This window comes from Solea solea, chromosome 2 (assembly GCF_958295425.1).
Source record: "Solea solea chromosome 2, fSolSol10.1, whole genome shotgun sequence".
Lineage (NCBI taxonomy): Eukaryota > Metazoa > Chordata > Actinopteri > Pleuronectiformes > Soleidae > Solea > Solea solea.
Genome location: NC_081135.1, coordinates 28362133 through 28385744, shown reverse-complemented (window position 1 = coordinate 28385744; position 23612 = coordinate 28362133). Strand labels below are relative to the sequence as shown.

General features: G+C 39.8%; 2 protein-coding genes across 2 annotated transcripts; one reads left to right on the top strand and one right to left on the bottom strand.

Moving 5' to 3' along the window:
• Positions 1-293: 293 nt before the first annotated feature.
• On the top strand, positions 294-11147 carry pou1f1 (POU class 1 homeobox 1). The gene is made up of 7 exons (XM_058622428.1): positions 294-663; positions 1968-2129; positions 3097-3195; positions 8486-8749; positions 8900-9064; positions 9648-9708; positions 9803-11147. Exons 1-7 carry the CDS (start codon positions 528-530, stop codon positions 10041-10043), a joined length of 1128 nt encoding a protein of 375 aa, XP_058478411.1. The 5' UTR covers positions 294-527; the 3' UTR covers positions 10044-11147.
• A 761-nt stretch (positions 11148-11908) lies between these two features.
• Positions 11909-23168, bottom strand: chmp2ba (charged multivesicular body protein 2Ba). Its single transcript, XM_058622839.1, has 6 exons — positions 22956-23168; positions 20208-20299; positions 17151-17345; positions 15614-15716; positions 14969-15075; positions 11909-13632 (listed from the first exon to the last, which is right to left on the bottom strand). Exons 1-6 carry the CDS (start codon positions 22987-22989, stop codon positions 13519-13521), a joined length of 645 nt encoding a protein of 214 aa, XP_058478822.1. The 5' UTR covers positions 22990-23168; the 3' UTR covers positions 11909-13518.
• Between the last annotated feature and the right edge of the window lie 444 nt (positions 23169-23612).

Below are 23612 nucleotides of genomic sequence, written 5' to 3'. Positions count from 1 at the left end.
CAGGACTGGCTTACCTGCGTATCTAATAGAAAAAGGAGACAGGGAGCCGCACGGACCGCGAGGCCCCGATGTGAGAAACCAGGGATCGCAACTTGAACTTGCAGCTCATCGCTATTCATCTTTGAGAGTTTTGGCGGAAAACAGCAAATACCCTGCCTACGCGCTGGTGACATCCATTTCTCTGGGAGAAAGAGAAAAGAAGAAAAAAAAAATAGTAACCTCTGTTTGGTTTTCTACCTCGAGAGAAAGAGGTCTGCTTGACTGAGCAGAAGAAAAAAGGACAAGGGGGGGGGGGGGAAAGACGAAGTGGAGGAAAGAGGCAGGGTGAGAAATAAGGCAGAACAAGAGAAGGCCAAGGAAGACGACACAAGGCGAATCACAGCCCGGACTAACCATTAATAAGGCGACATACAATCACAGCAGCAATGGGAGATGAGAGCAAGTAAAAGCACAGCGAGGTGAGTCAAGACAAGAGAGGTAATTTAGTCAGAACTTCCGAGTACGACTGGCATCGGGCCCAGAGAAGAATGGCGTGTCAGGCGTTCAGCGCCGACTCCTTCACCCCTCTGGCGGGAGACTCAGCCTTGCCGATCCTCATGCATCACGCTTCTGCCAGCGACTGTCTGCCGGCCAGCTCACACGCGCACAGCATGGTTTCTGCAGGTAAGGCTCACCTGTTCCTTTCACATTCACTCTCATAATATCCCTTTTTCTCGTCTACATTGCATCGTGTTGACATGACGTCATAGATGAGTCAAATCTCACGTGGGAGATAAAAGTTGCTCATATCGAGATATTAATTTAACCCAGTTGTTTCTCGGGGCATCTCGGGCTCAGGCGATGGAGGGTTGAAGGGAATTGAAAGAAACATTTATTCAAATACAATCCGAGTTATGTAAATGTACCTCATCAGCTGGGCTGGCCCAGCTGTCTCTACTCAGTGGGTAATTGCAGTGAGGATGTGTTATCAGGATTACAAAATCCCTGAGGTCTTTTTCTCCCAGGAAAAAACTTCCTGGGGATTTAAGTGCCTGCCCATTGTTTTTCTTTAGAATGGACTGAATTTGGCAACATTCATCATGCTCCATCTACACTACAGAATAGAGTAGCAGTTTAAATATGCACGTAAAATAGATTCTTCTACTCCAATAATTGTGTTTTAATGCAACAAAAATGTAAAAAGTATTTACTTTGCGGCCTTCCAAATGAATCTTTTTTAAATGGAATAATTGAAATTCACCAAGATGGCTGAATCATACTCAGCGGCAACAGCCTTAATGAAACTCAGACAAATCCTAATACACGATGAAAGTGTCTGTGGGTGAGCTGTAGCGGCTCAGAGTGCATCTTGAAAACACCAGTAAGAATATATTAGTGCACCGAGTGCATAAAAAGATGAATACATGAATAATTATGTCATTAGCAGAGGACATGACCAGAACAATGTTCAACTATATTTAAATTGACTTAGTGGAGAAGAAGAGCGTTGGTCATGGCTTAGCAAAGAGAGGAGTCATTCGCAAGCGGGGGAATCCAACACTTCCAAAACCATCCCAGCGTGGTTTTCCCTGGTTTTAGAAGAATGGGTTTTGATTTGCAGCTACGTCTGTGTTCCCTCAAAGATTCATTTTCCAACCAGATGGAAATTCTTCAGTGGCTGATATTTATCCTCAGGGTTCAGTTAAAAGTATGAATCTGTTCTGTTATGGCCAGAAAAAAAAGATGTATTTATTTCTAGTCAGAGAAAATGAATTATTTAAAATCATCTTTATTAGGTTTGTTTTGTTTTAATTGGGTTTTTGTAGTTGAAAAGTTTCTCCTCTTTAAATTGGTTGAACTGTTGGCGCATGTCAGCCCAAATTAAAAACACAGTTTTCAGCTGAGTCATAGGTTGAAAGAATCAGAACCTTGGTTTTGCTCATCTTTTGTTTGCTGCTCAGTCTGTAACCACATTTTGTCTCCGCCAGTATCGTCTGGACTGTCCTTGGGTCAAACCTCCAAGCGCTCCCACATGCATCTGTCCACCTCTTCCCTCGGCAACGCACTTGGTAACAGCCCCCCAAGCCTTCACTACCCAGTCACCCCCTGTCACTACAGCAACCAACAGGCCACCTATGGCATGATGGCAGGTGAGTGACTTTGGTGTTTGTTAGCAACTCAAATAACAAAGTGGTAATAAACATAGTAGTTGCAACACAATCAATAAATCATTTTAGGTCTATTAGGAAGCTAAAATCATATCCATTATCTGCTCCCAGCTTCTCATTATTTATAAATCACTTTCATAAAGTTTTTTTTATAGTTTTGGAATATCTTAAGGTTTGCGGATGTCAAAATATGCCATTTTTTTCCTCTTTACTTAACCCTTAGAACACAGCGCATTTCAGTTGCTTTTTTCCATTACTATGTTTAAACATACAATATATACAGAGGGCATAAGAATGTCTAATATAATGTAATGTAATATAATGTCTTATATCCTTTTTTTCAGCACAACCAAGACAATCTGATGAAAAAAAAATATTTTTTACCAACTCTATAAACACACCTGAGTAAAAATTACTTAAAATGTTTAAAATCGGTTGAATTTGTGAAATTTGGAAATACGTCACAGTTCAAAGTTCACTTGGCTCGTTTTTATGAACAACGGAAAAGAAAAACGGTCTATTTTGTGACTTCTGCATAAATCATAACTTCGACCCCACATTTTTTTAAAGCCTGAATATGTGACCTGTAAACACACACGCCCAAGATGCCCATATAAGGAGTTATGTATTATTACGGCAATTTCCCTTCCCGCGGCAAACTGCTGTGGCACAGATCTGTGCTGCTGTAGCTCTAAGGGTTAATAATCAAAGAAACAATTCAAGTAAATTCAAAGCCCTATATTTTCCATGATTATTAACAATGATAATTACGAGAAATAAGCTTTATGTGGCTCTGTGATGGACTGGCGACCTGTCCAGAGTGTACGCCTTTGGGGCTATGTCAGCTGGCATTGTCCACCAGCGCCCATCCACGATGTGGAGGATAAAGCGATAGAAGATGAGTGAGTGAATGAATGAATGAATGAATAACCTCTCTTTCTCTCTTCAGCTCAGGAGATGCTCTCTGCCAGCATTTCTCAGACATGCATCCTGCAGACCTGTGGCGTCCCTCACCCGAACATGGTGAGCAGTGCAAACCCACTGCAAGGTAGGTAATAGTGCGCGCACACACACACACACACATGAAGGTTTATTCTGTCTTTAATTCAAATAATCTACCTGTTGAAATCAATTTCAGCCTTGATTACCTCACCTAATGCCTGAGCTCTTCATTGGTAAGCATAGCTTGTCAAAGGCGACGTCCCACTTCCTCAGTCTCCTGCGGAGAGCTGCAATATTATCATAATTATTATTATTATTATTATTAGTAGTATATTGAAAAATAGAGCTCTTTTTACCAAACAACATCATATTTTTGCTTGTCAGCATGCATGTGCAGAGCAGAACTTTCATAGAATTCATCATGCATTCCTAATTCGATTCGAACGGGAGCTTCCCGAGGAACCCATATTGATATTATAGTCTTGCAATATTTTACACTGCACTGAAGTTAATGTGGAGGATAGATATTATTCCCGTAGATTTATTGCCTTTATTATACGGTCATTACTGGCAGCAGTTGGATGGGTGTTGAAGTTTTTATATGAGGTGAGACATAATCGAGCCGTTTTTAATTATTCGCCTGGTAAACTTACAGCACTGCAGGTTTGTGATCTTTGTTGTTGGATATACAGTACCTGTGTGTGTACTATGCAAATATAAATATGCATCTAGTTTATACATCAGGATCAGAATTAGAAATACTTTATTCGTCCCCCGCGGGGAATTTGGATGCTTTTTGCAGCAAGAAGTTGGAACAAGGGCCTTTCTGCATGGAGTTTGCATATTCTCCCTGTGTGTGTGTGTGTGTGTGGGTGGGTTTTCTCCAGGTTCTCCGGCTTCCTCCCACAAAACATGCAATATGGGGGATAAGGTCAACTGGACACTCTAAACTGACCGTAGGTGTGAGAGAGTATGGTTGTTTGTCTCTGCGATGGACTGGCAAATTGTCCAGGGTGTACTCCGCCTATCGCCCTATGTCAGCATGAGATTGATAAAGCGGTAGAAAAATGGATGGATGGAATAGACAGGATATGCATAGTAAATAAAATAGTCTGTTTATTGCACTGTGTCTCAAGTTTATGCAACAAACAGTCTGAAGGGATTTGATGAAGGATTTCCTGTGGCACTCTGTGGTGCACATTAGGCTTGAATACAGACTGCAGGCACAAATGTATTGGACACCAATGTTCCTCCTCCTTCCTCCTCCAAAATCCCCCTCCGCCCCCGTGGCCTCTAGGACAATGAAAGACTTAACATTCTCCCTGTTTCATATTTACGCAATTCAGGATCTAAGGTGGCATTTCTGAGTGTCAAACTACTGTGCGACACCATTTTTTGTGTGTGTCCCGGACATGAACACGGACCAACATAATTCAGACAATATGTCACCGTGTCAGACGTGTCCTGCATGCTAATTTATCTGAATAATGAGAAGGAAATCGAGACGTAGCGTACATATAGTAACCTTTCATGGTCAAAATTAGAATGAAAAGGAATGTGACTTTTGATTCGTGTGGTTGTAAAAGAAGGAAAGTCTATTAGAACTTTTTACAATTTCATACGATATAACCAACGGGAGCAACTTCAGGTTAAAAAAAAAAAAAGGTGACCTAGTGCAGCCCTGGTGGCGCAGAACAATTATCATTTGCTAGATGAAAGTGAAATGCTTCTTTAAATAGACTGCAGGATTAAAAGGTAAGATTGTATTCACTCACAGCGCAGAGACCCGGTCTCATAAAAAGGTTTGGTGTCCACTTTTACAACCATCCACCACAGATATTTTGTCATAGATTCTGTGACTATTCTGAGTAGAATTAGGGTTTGACAAATAGTACTGACGGTGGACATGAGATACAACCTTGGAAAAGAATGCGAAAAACGCCTGTGGGAACATCATTTCGGACAAAGAGAGAAGCGTTTTTTCAGATTATACAGATTATACTGTACATACCATATTATGAAAGTAAAAGGCAGAAACAGACTTAATAGCATTTGTGGACATTTGTCATTAGAAAGCCAAGGTCTGATTAGAAAATGTCTTATCCCGTGGATGGAATGTTAAAATGTAACGTTAAAAGTGTCTTTTTCTTTTTTATGAACACGCAGAGAATTATTAATTCTTCCTTCCATAAATGTGGAGATTTTTTTGTAGCTCTTTTTTCACATCAACCGTGTTTTTGGCTGCAAGAAGCAGCAGCGGTGCATAAAATGGAAGTCATTTTTGGCTCAATACAGTAAATCAGAGTGTTTGTCAGTGTGCTCTTTTCATTCTATGCTGTCACTGATAACAGCGCACGGTTGACATGTATGGGAGGGTCTGTGTGCCTGTGAGGCGTTAACTGCAAACCCACTGAGTCCACACGTGTTTCGAGAGAGGCTTGCTGCCCAATCCGTCTGGAAAGCACACCAACGTCAACGTGCTTTTCACGCACTGAGTGCACAAGTACAGAAGCACGAGAACAGACTTCAAACCCAGACACATTGAGACGCTTGTCTCAAAGCTCCAATGCTTCAGATGACTTCACACAGCGGTTTTGATAGGAAGTTATGAGACATCAGCCAGACAAGCAGTAGCAGTACAGACAGACACCTCACATACTGTACCTACATTTGATCTCGTAGCCTTTAGAAGAAAGTGTTGCCTCTCCCTGACATCTTTGGTACAAGAGAAAATTACGAATGTATACATTTATGGGATAGAATCAGTCTCTTTGACTTTCAGCCGGTGTATTCAAATGACTGAAGAATTCAGCAGGGTAAAGAAAGCTTTTTTTTTTCTTTTTCCTATTCCATATCGGAAATCGTTTTGCACAGAGGGGATCACGAGGGTTATTATCGTATTTTGTATTTCTGCCTCTCTATTTCTCCAGCGAGAGTCTTAAAACACTGGTATTGTTAGGGGCGGTTTAGTCGCTGTACAGAAAGGTTTCAGATTGAGCTTTTATAGCAACGTCGCCATTGAATTGAACTGAATTTAATCAATTCATGCGGCAAGAGGAACCAGTTTTGCAACCCGGTCAGAACAAAGGCCTTTCTGATTTGGGGATTAGGTCAATTGGACTTTCGAAAACTGTTTTTCCCCTAAAAATAGTGGAAAAGGGGCTTATGAGCTGATACTATGAATTAAATTAAAAATGTCATTAAAAAGAAGTAAACTGACTGTAGGTGTGAGAGTGAGATTGAATAGTTGTTTGTCTCTGTGTCCCTGTGATGGACTGGCGACCTGTCCAGGGTGTACCACGCCTTTCACCATATGTCAGCTGGGATAGGCACCAGCTTCCCCCGCGGCCCTCATGAGGAGGATAAAGCACTAGAAGATGAGTGAGTGAGTGAGTGAGTGAGTGAGTGAGTGAGTGTATTCAGTCGTCCATTCTCTACCACAGGGATAACTGAAGCCAATTCCAGCTGACACTGGGTGACAGGCAGGGTGCAATCTGATTAGGTCGTCAGCCTGGAACATTTTCTCCAGTCTCCAGTTAACATTGCCCCAATATACGTGTGTTTATTTGAAACAATTTGCTCACCAATATAGTTTGCACGAGCTATTTAACTATCACAAACATAAATGTTCGACATTAGACGGATAATGTCAAAGCATAGCAAGGAGAAGAGATGAATAAATAAAGCAAAACAAAACAAAAAAAAACCAGGCAGTACAAGACAAACAGCTGGACAAATGAAGGGTAATACTACTTAGATAAGATATTTGGTCTGTTTGGTTGCATTTCACTTGTGTTTACGTTTTCAGTAACACATATAACACAGTAAATATGAAAAAGAGATTTATAGAAAAAGACATATATCTACTTTTTATGGCATTAAGTCACCAGCAATCGAAGGACAGGTAAAACTGTCGAATATATCATAGAGAATTATTTCAGTTATCAGTTCTTTTTTTGCAACAGATGTATATGTATTTTGACATGTACATGCACACACAGAGAGAGAAAGACTAATTGAATAAATACTATGTCCATTTTAAAAGTAAAAATCAAACAGGACTTTTGTATTACACTGAAATAGCATTAGCTGGGTGTTCCTAATAAAATGGCGACTAAGCATACAGCATGTGCACTGCATAGGACCTTTATTTGTTTTCTCTGTATACTCTTTCATGATAAAAGTAAAGATGTGTGTAACCACCACTATCCTATGAGTTGAGTCTCTACATTCAGGTTTGTATCACAGTTGTGTTTTGCACTTTAACCCCATCAACACAAGAGGGGAGTGTTGCATTGTTTGTTCTCCTGAAGATCTCAGCGAGCAGCTGCTCGTCTTTTTACCACACACTAGGATGCGCTTGTTTTAATGGAAATGATGAAGTGCAGTTGATGTTTGGGTAAAGTGAATCAGTGCAGTTTATTTTTTTCTCACTGCAGCTGTGTGGAGCGGTGATGCAAGGGGGGAAACCACTGTGCCCCAGATCACAATTATCCTGCCAACCATCTGGTATTCTGGCAGTAATTTGTCATTAATATTAACAAACTTGAAGAAACCAGTGATTAACTGCAACAGCTCCACGGCACCTCACTATTTAACTGCCAACAGCCACCTGTAGAAATAATGAAGAGTCTTGAATATTAAAGTTAGATGTGATTGCATTCTGCACAAGCGGAGTGAGCGCGTATCAAAGGGATCCGCAAAGACATTTGAAATCAGGTTTGCATGGCAACGCCGAAACCAAGGACAGGGAGCCCTTGAAAACACAGCTCAATAATGAAAAGCAGTTAATGTCTCACATCCGCATTTTAAACACATTTCAAAGTCAGCTCTCTTGTTCTTCTGTCAATGAATGGAGCTTGATGACATGTGTCATAACATCTCCTAAGTGCTGAAGTGAAAAATGGATGTTGTCAAACCACACAATTCACACTGAGCATCCTTGTGTGACTAGTGTCAACATCCTGTTATCCTTGAATAGCCTGTATGTAAAACAAACAAAAGTGACATCTGCATCTAGAAGTTCACAACCATTTAGCGATAGCTGTTGATAATACTGGTCTATTTTCGTCAAAATGGGAACATCATTTTCAAACCTGATGCTCGTGCCATTGCGTAGCTACTGAGACCAGCAGGGCCTCACTTTTCAACCCTGAACAATCACCGGCTAAAGCCTTCGTTTCAGGAAGTGTTGGAAGTTGTAACGTTGCCACATTAATTCCAAACATCAAAGATAGCGTGAGTCTCACAGCGGCACGGCACAACTGTCTCTGCTGTTGAAAAAAGACTCTTGGTGCACATGTGGGAAAAGTGGCCATGCTCCCTTGTGTCTCCGTCCAACTAATTGTCCTCTCTAAAGCTTTCTCCTCTCTCCCCCTTTGTTTCTGTGTCTCCAGGATCTCTTACGCCCTGCCTGTACAAGTTTCCCGATCATGGTCTAAGCAGTGGTTCTTGTGCATTAAGCCACGGTTTCTCCTCACTGCCTTCCACTCTCCTCTCCACTGATGAGGCCCCTGGAGGCCTCAGTATTGGAGAGATGAAAGCTGACCCCCACAGGAAGAGCATGAGGGACCCCGAAGATGCCCCCGCGATGGACTCGCCTCAAATTCGAGAGCTGGAGATGTTTGCCAATGACTTTAAAATACGGAGAATCAAGCTTGGTGAGACTGTGAACAAAACTATTACACTGTGACACTTACATACCATAAAACAAATATTTCTGTTTGCACTCACTGTGCTACTTCTCAGTAAACTTTTTTTGGTTTTTGGTTTTTTTGTGTGTGTGTGTGTTTTTTCGTCTGAACCTCCAGGGTACACACAGACTAACGTAGGCGAGGCGCTCGCTGCGGTGCACGGCTCAGAGTTCAGCCAGACCACGATCTGCCGCTTTGAGAATTTGCAGCTGAGCTTCAAGAATGCCTGCAAACTCAAGAGCATTCTGACAAAATGGCTGAATGAAGCAGAGCTGGCTGGCGGTGAGTCACACGCACACACATGCACTCCATCAAGCCTCCTTTTAAAGCACTTATTCACACGTCACCTTTAACTATCTTAGCTCAATGAGCTAAACAAGTACTTTAGAGTAGCACATGTTGTAAGAAAGACACACTTTTGCATGAGTATGTGGATTTTACAGTGGCTTATGCATCATCTAAGACAATCTCAACCAGTATTTATCTTCTTTTTGTTTTTTTTTTACGTGCATGGTCAAATAAATACCCAGGATTTCAGTCAGAAAAATTAAAACTAAAGAAAATCTACATTATTTTATTACAGAGCATCCTGACTGAGACATGTCATTTTTTAACAAGGTGACACTTACACTTATCGTTCGATGCAGGCACAGATTGGCCGTGACTCAGTGTTATGAGCGGGTGGTTTTCCCAACCAGCAGGTTGGGGTTTGATCCCTGTTTCTGTGCTGCCCAGGGACAGCATATGTGACACTTAACCCCAAGTTGCTCGCGGGCGCATAGCACTTTGAGTGGTCATCAAGACTAGAAAAGCATTATCTAAATAGAAACTTTGAACGTTTTGGTTACATTGTTCTTTCTCGCAGCCTTGTACAACGACAAAATTGGAATGAATGAGCGAAAGAGGAAAAGGAGAACAACAATCAGGTAAGAGGCCAAACTCACAAAGCGTGTGTTTGTGTTTGTGTTCAGTTTAACACCATATCGTTCCTCTGTCTCCGTCTCTCATTGCACACAACAGCCTGGGAGCCAAGGAAGCCCTGGAGCACAGCTTCATGGAGAAAAGTAAACCATCCTCTCAAGAAATAGCCCGGATAGCCAAAGGCCTCCATCTGGAGAAGGAGGTGGTCAGAGTCTGGTTCTGCAACCGACGTCAACGGGAGAAACGGGTCAAGACCAGCCTCAACCTCAGCTCCTGTTTGGCCAAGATCAGTCCAAGCTGCATAGCACAGATGGGTAAAGTGCAAAGACCAATGACGTAGCTGCGGTTCAGTCTTTCACGGACTCAGCAGTTACTTTCCATGCGGCACGAGGAAGACGTTTACGTCTAAACAGAGGTTTTAAACAGAGAAACTGGGCCAACAGTTTCACTGATTTAACATTAGGATATTTCTATCGGGCGACAGTGAGCCTGAAGAAGCAAACTAAATAATAAATAACACATTTATAACTGAATTGAACACAAGTCACCAGCAGCAAATGTGTTATTACAGAGCTCTCTGTGTCGTTTTTAAGTTAATTTGCCTCCTTATTACCACCCTTTTTTAAACCTTACAATTATTCTGTAACTGATTAGAATAATTATAGTATTAAGTGCATATACAGTATGAGTTCCGGGTTTGACACCGCAGGTACCAAATATAATACAATTCGACAGCAACTAATTACACTGTTCTCCTGTCAATCAGCCCTGTGCCTTCATAAGAATAGACATGAGCAATAAAATCCTGAACCTTCTTTATTTTATGCAAGAAAGGGGAGAACGTATTCGTGATAAAACAAAGCGTTTAACAGTTACGTCCGCGTGTGAGAGCAGGATTCGCCGTGCTGTGGTTTTTATGTGTTTTATGTGCATTTGTAATGAGCTGATGTCTACGTGTGTTCTTTGGTCTCATGGTCTCACAGAAAAAAAAAGCTTGATTTATTTAAATGAATACAGCCATAGCCAAAAGGAATATATTTTAAGTTGTACAACATACTATTTATTCGAGATCTAATATATTAATACAGTCTCTGTGGTTTGTTACTCTGAAGTCGCAAATTATGTGGAACTTCATGACATTTTTGTCAACAAATGATGGAAGGTCTCACCTTTTCTCTGCTACAAGACAGATTTTATTTTAACGTATTTGTTACTGTTGCCCTGACAAAGTGTCACGTTGACGCCGACCTGGTTGGAGTGACTAAAGGGATACTTTGGCCTTGGTATTCAACCTATAGATTTCATTAATTGGTCTCTGGAGGAGGTACTTAAAAAAAAGTGAAAATAAGCATCATATAAGATTTCCAGTGCCTTATTTCAACTTCATGGAAAAACTAAACAACGACAAAGACAAATTTTTGTACTTGCATCTGCCACAATAACAATAAACTGTGTTTTACGATGAACTACACATGTAATCTCTCATTGATAACGAGGCCTTCATATCACACCATGAACACACTGCATACACGACGAGACGGAGTCTGTGCTGGTGTACAGCGTGAGCTCTAACCTACGATGCACAGGGCTGCCAGAAGACACTAATTCATTCAGAAAAAAAAAAACCCACTGTGATTCATGCACAGCTGTCTCACTGGAGTGTCGTCAGGGGAAATAAATGTGGCTGGGTCATCGATTGCTGCCACATTTCTTAGGCTGCACAGTAAAGTTTTATTAGTGGGCTGAGGAGGATAGACTGGAGAAGCAGATACTCAAAAGCTTGGCATGACTTGATAACACACCTCTGCTCATACTCTAAACTTTTTATGTATACAGAGACCAGTGTGTGCTCATCATTTCATTGTTAAACATTGAAAAGATATCACCGATTGATCATACTTCTCCACACAAGTACAACATCCATGATGCATTAGTACATGGAGAATGCTGCTTGAATACCAGTCTTTTTCAAAAGGGAACACACTGGTATTTATTTATATATATATATATATATATATATATATATATATATATATATATATATATATATATATGGTGTTTTTTTATATACATATATACTTTTGGAATACTTGAGTATTTAGAATTAGGCTGCACTGCTTTAATTCAATTATTCTACACTTAGGGAGGGAAAATTTATTTACTGTGAATGTGAACAAAGCTTCAAGAACAGCACAATCACCAAAATTGTACCTGAAGAAACTTTATTCCTTATAAAAAGCCTTCAACCCTTTACAGAGTCACTTAACAATGATAAAGAGGGAAACAAAGGAGTATACATATGGATGCCTTTTTTTGAAAAGTGGGAATTTCTTAATGGAACTGCACTCAATGTCAAAAAACATGTTTCTGCTTGTAATAACAAATAATGCTGATATTGTAATTTGTCGCATACATGCAGGATTGAATGTTGTACTTCGACAATGAGCCAGAGAGAATAAGTACATTAATATGAGGCGTCTTTGTCGCTCTGATGAAGCTAACATGAACATATCTCTGGAGAGAGATCCACATTGTCTCTGAAGAAAAAGCCTATTTGAGATCACAGTGACAAATTAGCAAACATTTCTGAACTTTTTGCTGTCGTAGTGCATCTCTGTAAGTGTGTGTGTTTGTGTGTGTGTGTGTGTGTGTGAGGCAGCTTAAAATATCAAACGACAGTAGCTGCACAGCAGCTGAAAGAGAAGAGGGACTGCAGGAACCAGTGCCATCCTACAATCACTGTAAAATCCCAAATCCAATAAGATACACAATCAGATAGCAAAGCATCAACCAAGAAGGAAAAAAAAATTAATTACTCAGTAGCATCAAACGACTGATTCAGAACTCTTCTATATGCAAGTCTTTCATTTGTCCCAATTTGTGTTTGCTTAGGTTTTGTCTCACAATCTGTGCAGCGTTGCAACTTCAGAGGTGTTAATTAATTGCTCGTAAGTTCGACCCTCTGATCAATCTGTCTCATCAGCTCATGCAAGTGAAGGCTGTTACTCATTACTAAAGGGCATCAATGCCAGTTACACTTTCCACATGCATATGTATGTCGTCGCAGACCAGCCAAGGATTTTAAAAACATGAGAATTAATTACGTTGTTGACCAGTTTGTTTACTCTGTGAGCCGACAGTTATCAACGGTGTGATGACGCCCGTGTAGCCTTGTATCACTTGTCTGGGCCATCTGCAACACCGCAGGATATTATTTTACCCCACAAAAGAGCAGAAAACCAACACAGTTCGCCTCTGAGACAGAAAAATAACGGACGTTAACATAGAAAGCAGGTAAATAAGAAAATTACGAGTTGCATCTGCTTATCGTCAACCCCCTAAGCACTTTTTAATTAGCATGAATGATCCATTTTCAGTCAAAGAAGCTGATTATATAACACACTCAGGTTTGACATCAGAGGTGAAAAGCCAACTCCAAGTCAACATATACACTGTAGCCCTTAAATGGACAGAAAAGACTGGTAAACAACAGTGTACGTGGTTCTTGTCGTTAAGCATCTATTATTGTCTTACCATCTGACTGAGGACATTCTGATATCAGAATAAAAAAAAAAATCTGCATAAATAGATCAGATGTTCTACCTTCGTCCTCTGAAAGGCAACCTGCTGAAGAATGTGAGAATATGTAATGTATGTCGAAATGAGTGTGTATATGTGTGTGCGTTAGTGTGCACCCTTTCTTATACCTGTAGCATTTAAAACCATGACAAAATCAATATGTCTGACAGTCTGCAACAATCAGTACTAATGTCGCACTGGGTTATCATGTGAACATTAATACAAAAAAGTGCTAATTAGTCCACTCCCAGTGCTCGGAGCTGTCTCTCAATCTCGTCGTCAGAGATGGTGGCTTTGGAGGAGGCGGCGGCGCCGGGGACGCTCTTTCCTGCAGCTGGAGCCCTCACCATCTGGAAAACGCACATGGGCACAAAAAAAGTAATTAGCAGACGCACTCTAATCAAACCTAACACACATATACATTCATATTCACTGTAAGGCTGGCTGATATACAGCTGAGTTTCACTGTTCAGATAAATCCCAATTTAACTGTGAGTTTAGCTCCACGTAACAGATCATACTGCATGCATCATTTGTGCTGTCCACTTAAACTACTGCAGTCTGTGATTTAAGGCTAGGCAGGATTGCCGAGTCTCATCTCTTGGCCATTAATTGTTTTGGGATGGAGGGACAGATGCGACAGGTGACCTAAGACAATCTCCCTCTCTGAACTGCACTGTCATTGGCCAAATTTCACTAAGGCTGGAAACAGAAGTCATGTGCAGAAGTCTAGTGGTCTCAGGTCAATAACATCAAAAATGTCACCTACTCATGCTTTAATGCAAGCTTGTGTGTGTCAGTTTAAAAATCTTCTTTTAGGGTTATATTTAAGACTTAACTTTTTACATTACTTGAAAAAGATGTGATAGTTTAGAGTCAAATATTCTTGTGCTGCAATATTTTTTGACTGGTAATGTCAGATCTGTTGGCAAAAGGCATAATTATATTAGAATAATAACAAAATTGGATAGTGATCATGGATTTGCTCAAAAACTTTAACAGACTTCCACACTTCTACACAGACTTCTCAATTCAAGAAATGAGCCCAAAACACTCGACAGCTTATTTGAATATGCATGTTTCTTGCAGCCTACTGAGGTTTATGAGACGTGTAACTGCCTTTCAGCTCGAGGGTTAAAAGAGCATTTATGGTCTTGCTTTTCGAAGGAAGAACTGGATCTTACACCACACTTAAACACAACAGTTTCACTGGTTTAGGTTTTCATGACACCTGCATGTTTATTGGGCAATTTGTGGGGTTTTGTGTGTAGTGTTTTGGCAGGTAATAGCTCATGGAGCCCCCCAGGGGGAGCCAGACACACAGCAGATGGTGAGCATGGCAGACTACAATGTTGAGCACTAGTGCTAAGAGCTGAGGGCTAGCCCCACCATGTGGCAGCTGGAGCACATTTTAACAGTCAGTAAAAGACATGTGGAGCACTTATTAAGATCATGCACATTCATTAAAAACAAGCTCCATGTGCAAACTGTGAGGCAAACAGGTTTTTATGTCTCTCTCTTTAAATCTGCCTCTCTCCTTTTTTTTTTATTCCTGAATAGTGACTTCACTTGAATAAAAATAGTCAATGTGCTTAAGGCTTTTTTTCTAAAAGGAAGTAGTTAAAGAAAATGAAGGCAGTGTTAAGAGTTTAAGTTTAAGTTTAAGATTCATTTTAAATTTCTCACCTTTCCTGAGACCTCAATGCCAATTTCATCCAGAACCTGGTTCACGATGTCCTGAGATTCTTCCTCATCCCCTGATTCATCAAAGATCTCATCCAAGGTGTCGTTGACTGGACAGATGGTGAGGTAGGAAATGAAATAAGAGATTAACATAAGGACAGGAGTGAGTTAGGTGCACAATTGATTTTTCTTCTCATTAAAATACAAACCAGTCTATTGGCTGTGTGGAATGGCCAACATTTCACATAGTGATCAGATTATTTTATATCCACGTAACAATAGATATTAAACTGTATGTCAGCTAATACAAGGATCTGTCTTTGCAGGTGTAAGTTGCAGCAGAAGCTCTTTAGCATATGGGGAGCTGTGGGAAAAAGCTTCTTAGAACATACTAGTCTGGGGTTTGCGTCACACACACTCTCTCTGTATTGTTTACATGACTCTTGCAAAGTAGGCAAAAGAGATTAGTCGACCTTTGAGTCTATTGTGGAGATCATTGTGTTGCATTATTTGCAAAGTACAGCTTTCTGATCCTGGACCTTCTCCCGTTCAAAATGATCTGTTGTGTGTTGTGTTCACATTTACTGATTCACTCTTTTCTGCGCCATGTACAAGAAGAACACAAAGCAGTGTCACATGAATCCTTACTCATGTCTTCAGTCATGCCCATCTTCATGTTCTCCTTCTGGAAGTCCTGCATGGTCTTCAATGTTTTCTGTGGATCCATCTTTTTATTCACTGCTTGCATCGTCTGTTGGAGAAGGATCGACAAATTATTCTTAGGCTTAGTCTTTTCTTTTTTTTGCTGAACTGCTCTTGACCAAATACGAAAATGGGATAGTGCAAGTAAGCCAAGACCTAACAGACTGTTCAACTGCTCTGTGTGCTTTCATTACTTTATACATTACAGGATGTGATTTTTTTTTAAAAGTGCAAATAATGAGGAGCTGTGGATCAGCGTGTTCGGCAGTTTTCTATTAACGAGAAGGTAAATTTAATCCCCGGCTCCTTCAGTCCACATGTCAACACTGAACTCAAAATTCACCATCAGGGTGCGAGTGAGGTATTTGAGTAGAAGAAGGCCAGGGTGAAAGGAAGTGATGATTAGTAAGAGGAGTGATGTTAACGGTGGATTGTGTCGATGCTCATAAATGCTCGGTTACACTTCTTAGTGCTTTAATGTCTTGTATAATAAAAGGACATCCTCACAGCTGCGATGTGTTTCACGAACGTGTTACATGGAGGACGAGCACAGTTTGTTCCATCCTCTGATATTTCAGCCAGGTTTTTTACGTTCTAAGGAGCATTTAACTCATCTTTTACCCAAGTTAACTTTCACTCCTCTCTGTGCGTGTGTGTGTTTGTGCTCACACAAAAGATACAGAACTGGCCAGAAGGACAGGACAGAATTCATGGAGAAGCACGTTAAAAACACACACTGACCTGTGATAAAACAAGCGTTGCTCCAAATGAAGAGCGGAAGAAATACTGAGTCCATTGATATTAAAGATCGCGTGAAAGTTAAGAAGCGACGCACGGGGGCGCACACTGATCGCAGTTCGAGCAGTCATTTGTTGCATGTTGATGTCGCGATGACGATAGATTTACGATAGATCGTGCAGCACTAACATGATGTCAACTCTCCACTTCGCTGCAGTTGACACACACTGGTTCAAATCATGACTATTCATAAATAAATAAACTGAATGGAAGCTGAAACATTGATCCGGGGAACAAAAACACACAAATGTAGACACATTCCTTATCACACTTCAAGTGTGTTTGCTGAGTCTGACTCTGATAGCACAACGCTCCCGGTCACTTACTAATTTTAGATTTCATTGACAACAATATTACAAGAGATGGTTTAAACATAAACAGATCATACGTTAAAAATATAATTACGTTCCAGTAACTGAAAATGGTTAATGTTTGAAATGGAAAACAGACTAATATGTGAAGTAAATATAAGAACACCAAATGTCTAAATGTCTGTGAAAGTAATTATCAACGTGTGAATACATTTACAATGTGTAAAAAAGATTTCTCGCTGTTAAATATATACAGGCACACATTTCGAGTATGAAGACGTAAAACAAACTGTGAGGCTATTCTGATTTTCTGCAGCCTTTTCTACTTACACACTGCAGTAAACTTGGTATTACGGCATATAAAAGGATTTTACCTTGGCTGTGGTGGACATGGCCCCGGCCATTTTCATTTGGGAGTTCATGACTTTTGTCTGCGTAGACATGGAAGTGACCTTAGAGCTGACAGCGTACGTCCGGTTCTTTTGCTTCCTTAGCTGGACCAGCTGCTTGGCGAGGATCTTACACGCCTCACGGTTACCGCTCTTTGCCATCTTCTTAATCTCTGCCTCCTGAAGCGGAAACAGTTAAAAACTTGAGCAAAATGAAAAAAAAATTCAAAAATGTACAGAAAACAATTATTAGATAATTATAATAATGTCAATTATAGTGACAGTAAGCAAATTCAATAGTCCTAAATAAGTTTGGCCATGCACAAGGTACAGATGAAGATTTTGAGAAAATGACACATGACAGGTAAGACAACAAAAATATACATTTAATGTGTAGAACAGAAAAAGCCATTTGTGAAGAAATTGCAGTGGGATTGCTGATGTTGCATTGAATCAGTGTGAATGAGAAATTAAAGTTACCAATTTGTGTAAAGTGAAGGATTGAAAGTCGGAAATTCAACAAAAATCTCAATGCAATCTTTAGGGCTGTCCAGGTAATGGACTGTTTTTGAAGTTTTCATTTAATTTTAATCAGCAACCTTTTTGCAAAAAACAGTTGTTTGTTTTGGAAATAAGGAAATATTCCAATTAGAAAAAAATGCAAGCAATAATGTCCCAATTGAAGTCTGAATGAAGTAAAGGGACAATAAACAACAGAATAAGACAACACAGAAAAAAAAATGGCCACTGCAGAACAACAATTCAAGATAATGGGAGGATTTAGGACAAACCCCATGGTAATGCCATTTTTCAGCTTTGTCATGTCAGATGAACAATGGAGTAATGCGTGGAGTGGCACAAAATGACATGTTAAACATTCAAAAACTCAATATAGGTGAAGGATGGAGCATTCTACAAATTCATCACTTGGCAGAGAAGCTTATTTTTTTCCTACTGTCATATCAACATCATACATCTTCTTTCTACGCAGTGTAGCTTAAAATATTTTTTTTTTTTTGTCCACTCAGCATCAATCAGAATATCTTCCCCATCTTGCATTAGAAATACACATACTAATTATTTATACATTCCCTGTAGGATGTATTGATAAACATATACACAATGTTCCCCTGAGACCACTGTGTTTGCTATATAGACATAGTAAACAGTCATACACATCAAATGTTATTCACTAGCAAACAAATTTGTGCTTTTAGCTTTGGTAAATATGAGAAAGTACACTGATGCCCAAAAGGATCCTGTGTGTGGGTTTGTATTTGTGTGAGCGTCCCAAGAGAAAAGAATGGAGGCTCCAGGTTACAATGAACTAGCCAAGCCGTTTGGCACTGCATATACAACAGCGACAGCATGTTTTATCTTACTTCCTTTGTGCTCACTGAAAGCACCCTCTTCGGGAAATAATATTTAATTATTAATATGTCCAAATTAAGCAATAGACATTCTGACTCACTTGTGGTTTAAATGCTTGCACACATACACACACGTGCACACAGCACAGGTGCATTAGTCTGTATTCAGCTGCTTGTGAAGAGGACAAAATTAAATATATGAAATTCTGAATGCATGAACAGGGATATGCGAACAGTGAGCCTGCTGCTGACGTGAAAGCCTGTAATGCCTTATTTACTCCCCTGTCAGAATAGGAGGGAGGAGGTGGAGGAAGGTGATGGATAGATAGTGCTCTGCAAAGACAAAGTGGGAATGTGGTGAACTCAGTGGCTGTGCCTGATAGTTACTTGGAATCTGTGTTAACAAGGGCCATTAGGCTAAAGATTTCTCTGACCACATGGCCAATTTATTGAATTCTTCAGACAGTGCAGCAGATATTTTACTTTCAAGCAGCCAATTGCATCCTATTTAAACTTTCTGTATAAACTGATCCAAAATCTATTTATCATCCAATATAAAGAAAAAACAACCAGATAACGAGTTAAGCAATGCATCATAAAGTCCTACAGTGACCAATAAAACATGCAAGGCTCCACTTCTAAAGGGATTCAATTAAAATGTAATAATGAATAGATTTTTTCAGCCTGCTTAAAGAGCATTTATGAATGTGCTAATTTTCTGAAATATGGACCACCGTTACGTGCCTTTCTACTATATTAAGTCCAGTAAAAATGCATAGAAAATGAACAAATTGACTTTAAAAATGCTTTGATCCTTGGGGGATAATCACAGCTCCATGTCATTGTAATACAGTATGAGCATGTGAGTGTGTGTGTGCAGGAGTCAATGGTCATGATTATGCTTAACAGGAAATATAAAGTGGGTCATTTCCATTTTTTTTAGCAAAAATATATTTTATTCACAATGTGCAACAAAGCTTTTTTTTTGTTACAAAAAAGGCTAGACTAATTAGCGGAAAGTACTAATGAGGAATGAGACTTTGGTTCCTGAGGGAGGTAATTATGTCCTGTATTGTATTTGCTTTACACAACAGAGGGGAAAGGATTCAGCTTCGCTTCTTTCATCTTTCAGAGAGGGGAATTGTTGCGCACGTCAGTGAATACAGCCTTATCGCGTAACGGTGAATGGGCGCACACACATATGTGTGAGAGGTCTCACTTGCCTGAAGCAAAGCCATTGCACCAGATCTATCTTGTCTATTAATTTAGACCCATTAGCCAATCCGGTGAAATCACAGATTGCAGGGAATGGATGTAGTGCCTCTGTGTTGGGAGAACAGCTTTGATGAAATATGTAGGATTATTAGAAGATGCCGAGTATAAGTTAATTGCTTCCTGTGTAAATTAAGGTTTGTGTGAGTTTTTTTCTTATATTTGTTTCCTTTTTAGGACCTTTTCTGCTATAAACACTGATCTTATCAGGACCAGTAGTCCTCATGGAGACCAAAACCTGGTCCTAATGAGGCAGAACCTCATTTCTGAGGAACTGTTAAATGTGTGGCTTAGATTTCCATTGTGATAAAGAATAACACTTTGTTTACAACACAAATCAATGGAGGTCAATGCAGTGTCCAAAGAAGATAGATCTGTGTGCATGCGTGTGTTTTCCCACCATTTGTTTCTCTTGTCTCTCCAGCGCCGTTCTGTCCCTTGTGATCTGTCTCTGAGTGCCACGCAGCTCCTTAGACTGCTCTTTGATTATGTCTTTGGAGAGAAACAGGGAGAACGTGATAAGAAATATGTCAGTTAAGCCTATAAAAGACACTTAATATTTCACTTATAATACATTTTAGCCACTCAGATATCTACAATTTTACATCATGTACATTTTAACTACACAGTCCTAAGAAACCCTGCCTTCAGTATGTACTGAGGAAAATAAATAAAAATAAAAATAAAAATCACAATGTGGAGTGATGGGACGACTGGTGTCATGACAGATGCCAGTCTCAAACCTGGCAGCTGACAGCTAAATAGAGAGCACAGATAAAGTCCAGGAAGGAAAATGTGGATTACCATCTTTTTTTTTTGCCAATGTGTTAAAAACAAACCACCCTCTACAAGCAGTAGTGAAATGTGGACTGCTACTGCTGCTAATGATGACATTTTCAGTTTGGATGCCACAAAAAAAGAGGGTAGGGTCTCAGTCAGCTGCATGGAAGAAATTTAAAACATCTATTAGGCGAGCGTGTTTGAGTGTGTGCCCACATGCGCACAAAAATACCACAGAATAACCAGCAGCACACTGATATCACATTCTGACACACCAACTGTGCAAGTGCTTGGACCGCTCACACCAAGACTGAGTCACTGGTTTTAATCCTCCCACTCAAACACAAAGTGGCATCATGTGAGATAATTCATGACCCTGAAGTCACATGTTAAATCCATGGCTTCGGACAGAGGGAGAGCCAATGCAACCTCTGTCCCTCTTTATCTGTCATACACAGATAAAAGGACAAATATAAAGTTACAATTGTGTAACCAAACAATTGTTTGAGCTTTTATACTGATTACAATAAACAGAGTAGATTCCATCTAGATTTTGAGGTGCTTCCAAATGTTCTAATTTGTATTAATATCTAATATTAAGTATGAAGCCAAGAAAAGTCAAGTTTTATATTTAGAGCACAAACTCTTACATTTCCTTCAGAAAGTAAATCCTCTGAAAAACTTATACAAGAAGAAAGAGTGCGAGACATACAGTAGTCATTGCAAAAAGTAAATCCTCTGAAAAACTTATACAAGAAGAAAGAGTGCGAGACATACAGTAGTCATTGCAAAAAGTAAATCCTCTGAAAAACTTATACAAGAAGAAAGGGTGTGAGACATACAGTAGTCATTGCATGAGACTGCAGAATAATAAAACATCTGTGCAATTGTTATATTAGAAAACCAAATTCATAAAATAATGTACTGAAGAATCCATTTATTAAGAAGTAATTCAGCTCTAAATAAAGCGAGTAACTGCCAAAAAATACTATTCCTTTCCAAAAAGTTCACTCTCCATGAACTTGGTCAGGACACGTCATGACACTGGACCACTCATAACTACGACACGTTTACACGTAGAAGGTGACGTGACGCCAACGTCGAAAAGTGGGAGGGATATCGCCCTACAAATATGTGGGATCGCTTCCCCCCCCTCCTTTCGCCAAATACCAAGAAACCACTTCAACCAGCTTACTAAATGCAGCAATGGAAAATAAAACCTATATCCATAGAGCATAGAAGGATGGGGAACTGTGACATATCCACAGCTGAAAGGACTTGACAGTGGCTTGGCATGGAGGGGAAGAAAGCGCGGCACAGTGAGTATAGAATGCGGATGATTGGTATGAATGAAACTGGGAGGACAATGATGGGAGGAGTGCTGAGAGGCGGCTCTGTGAAAAAAAATTGCCTAAAACAACAGCTCCTATTTCCAAATATACAGATAATGAGATTTTTACAGAATCCTTCACACAACTAAGTTAAGGTGCCAACCAGAGAAGGTGAAACGTAGTCCCAACAATACATTTAAAAAAATCAGCCCATTGAGTAACTGTAATCATGATTTGAAAAAGAAGAATTGGTTCATTAAATTTGATGAAAGACAAACTGGGGCTTTTCCATTTTGACCTTGTAAGCATGATTACATAGCCTGGAGAAATGAAAATTTGAATTTGGAAAACTGAAAGGCTTTTAATAATTTTTTGACAAATGCACATTACTAACTAAATATTAACACAATTACCCAACTATTATGATGACAGCATATCAAGCTTTCTCTTGCATTACACAAGTATGTGACTGAACTGAGAGCTTTGAGCAAGGCAGTTGCTTTAGAGTTTGAATGTCTAACACAGATGGACTGCAATGTAATTTAACTGCTCTACTTCTGGGGGGGGGGGCAACAATAATGTGATGAGTAGCTACTGAACACATCAGAATCAAGTAATTGATGAATACATTTAAAGCAAAAGTGCAGACTATTCGTGGACATATTTGACCTGATATTCGTTTACAGATCACTGGGGCTCATGCTTTTATTTCTCCTTACTCAGAAAATGTTGAATTATTTTATATCTTGGCTAAAACAAATAAATGAATAAACAAAACGGTTCCTACATGGACTCAACGTTCACAAACTGTTTCTGACTACAGACACAGCAGAATTGTTGTTTGTCAGCGTTATAATTTAGTCCAGCATTGTACAACACGTTCAGCCTCACCTGAGCTACATTTAGCTTTCCTTGATGCTGAATCATAGGCAGAACTGGTTGAACGAGGTGCCGAACGCTGAAAGCTAATTTTAGTGGAAACAACACAGCTGGGCTACAAACAAGTTAGCTAGCTTCTGAACACAACGCAAACTCACCGTCGACAGTCTTCTTCTTGAAAAGGGAAGCCATGTCGCTGCTTTGTATTGACTTAGATATCAAATTGAAATCCTGTACTGGTTTTATTGTCTTGTTGTCAATGTTAACGCCGCCGTCGAGCCGTCAGACCGGGACGGTGGGTCAGTTTAGCAGCTTCTGTTTCCTGGTTGACTTTTCTGCTGCTGTCGGAGTTCCTCCCTCCTCAGCTGACTGACGCGACGACTCAACGTGACGTCACGGCGGGGCTCTCATGCTGCCTTCATGCGTGCCTCGTAAAATTCATTTAAAAAAAATCATGGTTAGACAATTGGCAGGTAAATGTGAGCATGTGTCATTTGGTAAACTAAATATTACATAGGAATAGTACTTCGCCCACGTGTGTGTTCACAACCTGTCAAAGGAGTGCAGTTGAGGTCAGTGAGAGTAAACCAGGAAAAGCAACTAATAGACGCTTTGATACGTCTGCAATTGTATGTTGTACGTGTCAGTATAATATGTTATGTATCATAATAACAAATTCAGAGGCACAACTATGGTGAAAACAATATTTATTGTACAAATTACTACTTACTTTATTGTACAAATTACTATGTCATTAAGACATAAGTCTACTGTTTTTGGCTACTAAAAATGAAATTGCAATAACTCGTACCGCC

Excerpts from the sequence above, each read along its gene's own strand:
- pou1f1 (XM_058622428.1), top strand. The coding sequence starts at position 528 with ATGGCGTGTCAGGCGTTCAGCGCCGACTCCTTCACCCCTCTGGCGGGA. Across the intron at positions 2,130-3,096 it reads CACCTATGGCATGATGGCAG|CTCAGGAGATGCTCTCTGCC; the intron begins GTGAGTGACTTT and ends TTCTCTCTTCAG. Across the intron at positions 9,065-9,647 it reads TGAAGCAGAGCTGGCTGGCG|CCTTGTACAACGACAAAATT; the intron begins GTGAGTCACACG and ends TCTTTCTCGCAG.
- chmp2ba (XM_058622839.1), bottom strand. The coding sequence starts at position 22,989 with ATGGCTTCCCTTTTCAAGAAGAAGACTGTCGACG. Across the intron at positions 15,076-15,613 it reads GGGCATGACTGAAGACATGA|TCAACGACACCTTGGATGAG; the intron begins GTAAGGATTCAT and ends CCATCTGTCCAG. Across the intron at positions 13,633-14,968 it reads GCATTGAGGTCTCAGGAAAG|ATGGTGAGGGCTCCAGCTGC; the intron begins GTGAGAAATTTA and ends TGCGTTTTCCAG.